The following is an 8,621-nucleotide window of genomic DNA, read 5'->3' as shown; positions in this document are numbered from 1 at the left end:
AACAATTTTAGACAATTATATTAGTATTTATGTGTTTGTTTATAGTTTTCTTCTGTATTTAAATATATAATTTTTGAATTTTAACATTTAAATGTATAAAATACAATCGGATTAATTCCCGAATTTCCGAATACTCATTTCAAAGTCTCAATCGATTAATCCCCGAATAACGAATTTTGCAACCTTGGTTCTCACAATAGGTTTCAGTTTCAAATTTGAATAGCACCATATCTTGAAATCTATATAGAAAAGGTAAAACGGTCATTAAATAATACGGTTAACCACATACATCTGAGTACTCGTTCTAACAAGGAAAACGTTATCCTTTTAATTCGACAAAAGAGCCCTTTTGGATCTTTTAAATGATATTCAAAATGCAAACATAGTGGATAAGAAAAAGGAAAAGAAATGGCATTCACCCCAAATAATTAGATTTACAAGCTCATGATATATCAAAAAACTAGTGTATGATCATGATGAACTACCCTTATGTGCAAAATCAGTAGTTTTTGTCTTTTTGATGATCTACAAACAGTCCCGATACATATTCGCAAAATTCGGGCGTAAGAAATCATCATACCGATAAAAGTTGAGAGTCGAAGAGTGATATATAGTAGTTAGAAACTGGTGTGCCAGATGGCATCATCACCTTCACCACACAATTGGTGTACATCCTTCATTCTTTCAACTGATTTGCATATGCCACTACAACTCCAATCAAAAGTAGCTGCACACATGTTCCCTGCTTGCGTTTTCCACTCACAATCTAGTGCGTTCAAATTGAACAAATTCAATTCTTAAATGATAGTTATAATTATAGTTATAGTTAGTAAATGAAACATAAATAGATTAATTTTATAGTATAAATCACTAAAACTACATTAAAATGGAAGGCCAGAAACAAGGATGTAATCATTTCGAATAGACACTAAAACTACATTGAAATAGTCGCGAGTCGGGGATGAGTCGGTCACGACCTTGGAGGGACGAGACGGGCGGTGACCAATGTTCCCTTTTTATAAATAAATTAAACACATATATTACGTATAAAAATATCAAAAAAAAAAAAAAAAAAAAAAACATAAATATTTCAAACATAGATACAGCCATATAGGACACAAAATCTAATTTTAAAAAGTATTACAATTTGACCTAACTTTGACCAAATTTTGACTTTGACTGACTCAGACTCAACTCAGCCAAACTCAGACCGACTTTGACCCAACTTTAAGCGTTAATGGGCAAAACGGGACGGACTAGTCCCCAGAGCGACGCGTCAGCCGACTTTTACAACAATGGTAATACAAGCATATAAAGATATCTCCACTTACTTTCTTACTATATAATAAAATGAATCTAAAACTAATATATATATATATATATATATATATATATATATATATACATATATATATATACATACATATATACATACATATATATATATATATATATATATATATATATATATATATATATATATATATATATATATATATATATATATATATCAAATGGTAGTATCTCCACTTGTTTGTATGTGGTCATATATGTTTATTGTTCTTTTAGTGCAGCATTTATTGATATGAATTGAGGTCCGCATCGCACACTAAGGTACGTTTTATATATATATATATATATATATATATATATATATATATATATATTACGGCTCTATTAAGCGAGTCAACAGTAAGCGTCGATTTATTGGCGACTTGACTGTCGTTTATAGCCTAAATTGAACTCCAGGCATGCTTTCAAACCCATGAAAATCTGATACTACCATTTTCATGGAGTCTCTTTTGATTTAATTGCTTATTTTTCTTTTACTCACTTTTATAGTTTTTTTATTTTTTTATTTTTCCTTGGATTATTTTTTCTTCTTTTGGCCGGAGGTCCCCTTGGAAGCAATCTCTTTATCCGTCGGATAGAGAGAGGGAGGACTTTCTCGATTCTTGGAGTGTTTCACTCGGGGTGGAGAAATGACCTCTCTTTATCCAAAGATAGAGGTAGGATTGTCTACGTCTCACCTCCCCCATACCCCACGCATGTGGGATTGGGTATGTTGTTGTTGTTGTTGAATCTAAAACTAATACTTACAAAAACAATAAACGCAAGGGGTAGATAATAGTTACCAGGGGGTGATTGACAGCACAGGCTTCGATCATCAATATGTTCAACATCAAGACCAATAAACCAAGAGCCTAACGAAACATCTTCATTTGCATACTTATGTAGCATGTGACTAAAACAAACCAATACATAATAATTTACATCAATAATTGAAACAAAATATAGAAGAAACATCACAAACTTAACAAGGAATGCTAACCGATTAACTGAAATATATGTTGCCAAATCTTTGGATATCGCATATATTTGTCCTGTTGCATGCCTAAAGTATTTATTTCCATCTTCACCAAATTTCCAGTATTCTGGTTCATGATACTTGACCCCTCTACATAAATCACGAGTTATTATAAGTAAGATACACTATACAAAAACGGAGAGTAAAACGAACGAAAAACAATTATAACATCGTACTTTTGTGCAAGAACGGGTCCTGACTTCATGCATCCAATATAAACACGAGGTTTTGAGCGGTGACGAACCAAGGTAGAGCCAATCATACCTAGGAAAATCAAACATTAATTTAAATCTTTGAGTTTTTTAAAAATTAGAATATATTGAAGATTTATTTTTAAGTTGTGATACCAAGATTGACATGAACATCATCATCTACTTTGATATAGAAATCAGCATCCCACTTGGCAACAACGGTTGAGAAGTAGATTTGAGTTTTCGATGACAACTCATGATATCCTTCTACATGGTTCTGCAATACAATTAAATGAATGGTGTAATTTGCATTAATTAATTTAGAGATATATAGATGCTGTTTTCAAGACTATGAAATGTGTATCATACCAGTCTTAAAAAGTCTTTGTATTGTTCATCTTCAACATCAATAGCACGATCCAAAAGCCCATCTGATGTTGCACTGAAACACCAACCCATCAATATAGCTTTTAAGTAGGGTTGCAGAACTTGAAATTACTCAACGAGTACATGGTTTTTGCAACTTGGGAGTAGAGTACTCGGTCAAACTTGTTAAATCTCAGTCAAACTCGGCCAAACATTGGGATTACTCGGAAAATCGGTCAAAACTAGGAATTACTTAGAAAATTGGTCAAAATCGGTTGAAGTCAAACTTGGTCAACATCCAAGTACTCCCCAAGTTATGGATATTGAGACCTTGCTTTTTAAGAGGTTGTAGTTTTGACCATGTACTCTTTTATTGGTCGGTCTGGGTTGCTTTCAAAATGGGTCAAATAAGAAAGTTAGCTAAAAGGTGTATGGGTCAAAAGGATTAATCAGAGTGATAGTTGCCCAAAGTTTGTTTTCTGTATCTGTACATACAGCCTTTGCCCAAAGTTTGTTTTCTGTATCTGTACATACAGCCTTTGAAACTGGTTTAATACAAAGATTTAGAATTTAGATTGTCATTATTTTCATTGTAATAGCATTGTTTGTGTAATTGATCAATGCGTGAATCATCAATCAAACAAAGAAGTGTTTGTAAGTCAACCCATTTTGACTCATTACCTGAGCAGCTGACCCGCTAATCTTGACATATCAAAGTTGGTCACTAGGAACATAAAAGAAGCAAAATACTTAAATTGAATCTTTTTGAGATTTACCCACCTATGTCCTATGACAAACCGTATTATAACTCCTTTTTCTTTCTCCAACCTCAGTAAGTCCTTTCCTAAATAAATAAAAACGCAAAGTTATTACACAATACAACAAAAAAGAATGCACATAATATATATATATATATATATATATATATATATATATATATATATATATATATATATATAACCTTGAGGCATCCATGTTTCTCTGATGGAGTCTCTTCGTTTTCGGCTGCTAAATGCGGTCATAATTCCCATAAAAAAGAAAAACTTTTCACGCCCATTTGATGTCTCAGATACCGGTTTTTTAGCAGATCGAACCGAGGCAAGCTGTGTTTCCAGGGAAGATATTGTTTTGTCTAGATTCCTGAAAATCGTGGTTTCTCGATGTGTAAATGAGTGAAAGAAATACATTTTAAAAATGGGGTTTTTGTGAGAGAAGAAAATTACTTGATGACATCATGTGTATGTGAAACTTGAGAGAAAATGTCAATGGAAGAATCCTGCAATAACTAACATATGAGACTTGGAGGTGAAGATGAGAATCTATAGACATCTATAATATATTGGTAACACTTGCCTTTTTCGCGCAGTCGATATTACGATTAAGTACTTCGTTTTCTTTGTCTAAGAATGAAGGGAGCTCGTTTATTTTGTCGTGAACCGGAGTGATGCCAAACCTAGAATAGTAAAACAAGTAACGAGTTTGAGAATTAAAAATGAATGAAGTCCACAAATTATTGTAAGGTGATGGAGATGAATGAAGATTACTAGTCTATTTACTTTCCACTTAATGATTTGTTTCTGAATCTGTACAACTCTTAATTATACATCATCGATTAAAATTAGAGGACTCAACAGATTGACTAAAACGAAAGCTCACCCAATTGAAACAAAACATTTTTTACAAAGAATATGAATAAGCTTATCTTATTCTATTTATTTTAGAAGTAGTGACATTTGGCTCTACTTCAGATCAGTATATCGCCCAAATTTAACTACAATTTCAATTGCAGTTTAAGCTAATCATCTTAATGTTCTTCTACAAATCAGTATTGAAACTGAAAATGAGGTTTTTCATTCAGCTCTAATGTATTCCCAGGAAGCAATACCTAAATAAACAAGCTCCATGCAAGGTCAAACTTTGGTGAAATATAAAGTTTAACTCGAATGCGCTCAAATAACGCAATTGTTCTTGATCCTTAACATGTGTTCGCCTGAACACAACCTTAATTAAACAAGCTTAGTTCAAGCTCATTTTTATAAAGTTTAACTAGAACGAGCTCGCATAAGTCGATTGAGCTTGACTCGAATGAGCTCAAATAACCCAATCGTGCTTAATCCTTAACATGTGTTTGCCGGAACTCATGCTTAATTAAACAAGCTCAGTTGAATCTCATATTTTAGTAATTTTATTAAGTTTAACTCGAACAAGATCGAATAACTTGATCATGCTCGACCTTAGCAACCCTAGTCCCCAGTTACATAGGCGCTGGGCTTAAAATTATATATAAATAATAATAATAAAAAAAAAAAAAAAATCATTTTTCAATATTGACTACTAGGTCTACTTATGAGTATATGCACACATTAATGTGGCACATGTGCACTTTGTTACCAATTGAGGTTGAAAATCTTATCCATTAACTGATCAAGTCCTTATCAGTACATTCTACTTTGATAAAACCTCATTCCTACATTGCGTTTGCAAGTTGCAACATATACATCTCATTTCATGTGCTCAAAAGTGCTACCAAAAATACCTTCAAAAAAAAAAAAAAAAAAAAACTACCAAATTACATTAATATTATGACCCAGAAAAAAGCCACTATCTTTTAATTTGAAGATCCAAATTGGCTAATTGGGTCGGACAAAAAAATCATCTAAACTTTGAAAAGGCATTATCCACATTTATTAGGATCAGGGCCTTGGGCCAGAAACTGGGTACAACATAAACCCTAAATCTGAGTAAAGTAATTCAGCTAACACCAAATCATATAATCATATAATCATATAATTCCCATTTATTGGCAAAGTAAGCTTCCAAGACAGTGACCACCAACCAATAAAACAGATGAAACATTATATCATCAACAAATCAGACACATTTTCCATCTAATTTCACATAAATACAAATAATATAGAATGCATACAAAAAAATCAAAATTGTAAGAAAAAAAACAAAAATGCAAATCTGCAATTGGGTTTACAAGATTTTACCTGTTTATGAAGATGACACCCAAACAAAAACTAACAATGCAGAAGAATGTAACCAATGTAGCAGATACCCCAGAAGCAGACCCAGGACAACTTTTGTGGGTGTGGGTCTGTTTAGACCCATACCTCAAACCCATCTCCAAAATGTAAAAAAGATAACAACTTTATCTCTTCTTTATGTTAATAATGAAGATAAAATCAAAAAGATTGGTGCTTTTTTTATCTGGGTCTTGTGTATTTCAGCTGGTAATGAAACACAAGAACAAGAAACTTCATGGGAGGAGATTTCAAGAAAAAACAGCAAGATTGAAGGAGATTGAAATGAGTTTGAAAAAGGTATATCAGACATCAATGAACACATGCGGCTAAAGTAAGGTTTATAGTTTGAAAAAAGGTCATATAGTTTAATTTAATTTTAGTGTCGTTGGACACCTAAGATGTTAAGGCAATAATTCTATTCTATGTGAAATGGATACTATGTTGTATTTGGATTATTTTTTAAATTATAGTGGGTAACATGTTTGGCTCGAGATCTTTATTTTAAAGCGGTGGTTATATTTTAGTGTTTGAATCCCAATGATGCATGATTACACAAAGGGTTACAAACGTACGAAACAAGCGTTCATTTTATGCAACATAAATACATATAGGATAAAGACCTTTTTCTATATTTTTTATAAGTTAACTCATATATTCACTGTCACACATTATTCAAGAATGTATACAATTAACTCTTATATCGCCTAAAATCATCGTTTTACTAACGTATCTCTCTCAATTTAATCTAGTAAAATAAATTCTCCAACCTAATTTATAGAGTCCTCAAATAAAAAACACATACTTTAACAAATATCTATTCATGAATATACTATAGTTATCTTTATATCACTTAAAAAGCATTGTTTTACTAGCATCTCTTTCATTCAAAATAATTTAAAATAATAAACACAACAACAGCAAATCCCAATACCACATGAGTGGTGTATGGAGGATGTGAGATGTTGACAATCCTTCCTCTATCCGAGAATAAAAACAAGTCATTTCTCCACCCAGAGTGAAAACAATCTCAAACGTAAAGAAAGTCATTCCTCTCTCTATTCGCCGGATAAAGAGATTGCTTCCGAGTGGACCTCCGGCCAATAAGTAGGATTTTTTTTTAAAAAAAAAATAGTAGGATAAAATTAAAAATAAAATTGAGACGCCATAAAAATGGTAGAATTAAATTTCCATGGGTTTTAAATCCTATATGGAATTCAATTTAAGCTCTATACGGCAGTCAAAACGCCAATAAATCGACGCTTGCTGTTGACTTAAAAATAGAGCTGACTTAAATAATAATAAACATTGAATCATTTATAATCTGAATAATTCAAAACGTTTCTAGATAATAATTTAGAATGAATAATGTGAATGATATAAAATTGATATATGATGCATGTGTAAAAAGATATAGGAGTTGTTATTTAGTAAGTAGTTCAACTCTGAATTGTTCATCACGGAACCATTCAGCACTATATATAATTTGGAAATTAGAAATAAACGCGTTGAATACAGAATGATTCAACATTCAAATATTAAATTATTCAATTAAATGGCAATCAAATGTACCCTAAAACTCTCGATTATCCTTACCACGCCCTTTATCATAAACCGAAACTCACGAATAATCGAAATAATTTTCAGTAACAAAACACCCAATCAACGACACTCTACTATATGTTTAAACATGTGTTTTTTGCAAAATTTCTTAGTAATAATAATAATAATAATAATAATAATAATAATAATAATAATAGCAACAATTACAATAATAAAAATATTGTATTAATAAAATAAATAAATAATTAGAATAAGAAAGTAATTTTTATTTGCATTAGTAATTACCAAATCAATAATCTTAATTCAAATTAATTAATTATTGAAGTTGAAATCAATTGTCGATTTGGAGAGAGAAACAAATGTGACATAATCAATAGTTGAAATTAAAAATTATACATTTATCTAAAGGTTGTTATAATTTTGTAGGCTTATAACTTCCTTTAGTGGCCTGGTTATTGACTGTAGACTACTAATAAGTATATAGAGGGAATATGAGAGAAGTAGGTGTTTTATATATGTTTTTGGTGTACACCTTATGTGCTCATAACACACATATATATACTAAAAAAAACTACTATACAATGTTTATAATAATAATAAAATTAGCATCCATGACTTTTATAACACTCCCCCTTGGATGACAATTTTATTATAGAATAACTAGTACTGCCTCGTTAAAAACCTTGCTAAAGAAAACCCATTAGGATAAAACTTTAGCTAAGGGAAAAAGAGTGCAGCATAGAGTTGACTCCCCCTCAAGTAGGCAACTCCTGAATTGTTACATCTTCTGGACATGTCTCATGCCAATATTATGAACGTGTGTTCTGAAAATAGCAGTTGGAAGTGCTTTGGTGAAAAGGTCGGCAGAGTTTTTGCTGGACTGAACATATCTCATTTCAATCACGTTGTCCTTAATGAGATTTTGAGTGTATGAGAAGAATCTAGGATGTATGTGTTTTGTTCGGTCACTTTTGATATACCCTTCTTTCATCTGTGCTATGCAAGCTGCATTATCTTCATATATAGTTGTTGGACTTTTATCGCGTTCTAGTCCACAAGAATCAGTAATGAGTTGTGTCATTGATCTCAACCAAAAACATTCCCGAG

At 31.6% G+C, this 8,621-nt stretch overlaps 1 protein-coding gene across 1 annotated transcript; it reads right to left on the bottom strand.

Moving 5' to 3' along the window:
• Nucleotides 1-425: 425 nt before the first annotated feature.
• Nucleotides 426-6,052, bottom strand: LOC139898584 (beta-1,6-galactosyltransferase GALT31A-like). The gene is made up of 11 exons (XM_071881341.1): nucleotides 5,919-6,052; nucleotides 4,312-4,378; nucleotides 4,149-4,210; nucleotides 3,887-4,065; nucleotides 3,706-3,769; nucleotides 2,929-3,001; nucleotides 2,716-2,836; nucleotides 2,545-2,632; nucleotides 2,333-2,458; nucleotides 2,136-2,245; nucleotides 426-766 (listed from the first exon to the last, which is right to left on the bottom strand). The coding sequence occupies exons 1-11, from the start codon at nucleotides 6,050-6,052 to the stop codon at nucleotides 618-620; spliced, it is 1,173 nt and encodes a 390-aa protein (XP_071737442.1). The 3' UTR covers nucleotides 426-617.
• Nucleotides 6,053-8,621: the final 2,569 nt, after the last annotated feature.

The sequence above is a fragment of the Rutidosis leptorrhynchoides genome, chromosome 3, assembly GCF_046630445.1.
Source record: "Rutidosis leptorrhynchoides isolate AG116_Rl617_1_P2 chromosome 3, CSIRO_AGI_Rlap_v1, whole genome shotgun sequence".
NCBI classification, from domain to species: domain Eukaryota; kingdom Viridiplantae; phylum Streptophyta; class Magnoliopsida; order Asterales; family Asteraceae; genus Rutidosis; species Rutidosis leptorrhynchoides.
Note: the sequence above shows the minus strand (reverse complement) of the source record. Positions and strands in the feature narration are given on the sequence as shown.

What these genes read in the sequence shown, in the direction of transcription:
- LOC139898584 (XM_071881341.1), bottom strand. Translation starts at nt 6,052, where the DNA reads ATGGGTTTGAGGTATGGGTCTAAACAGACCCACACCCACAAAAGTTGT. An exon ending in CGGTTTGTCATAGGACATAG is followed by an intron (nt 3,002 to 3,705) that starts GTGGGTAAATCT and finishes TTGGTGTTTCAG; the next exon opens with TGCAACATCAGATGGGCTTT. An exon ending in ACAAAGACTTTTTAAGACTG is followed by an intron (nt 2,837 to 2,928) that starts GTATGATACACA and finishes ATTGTATTGCAG; the next exon opens with AACCATGTAGAAGGATATCA.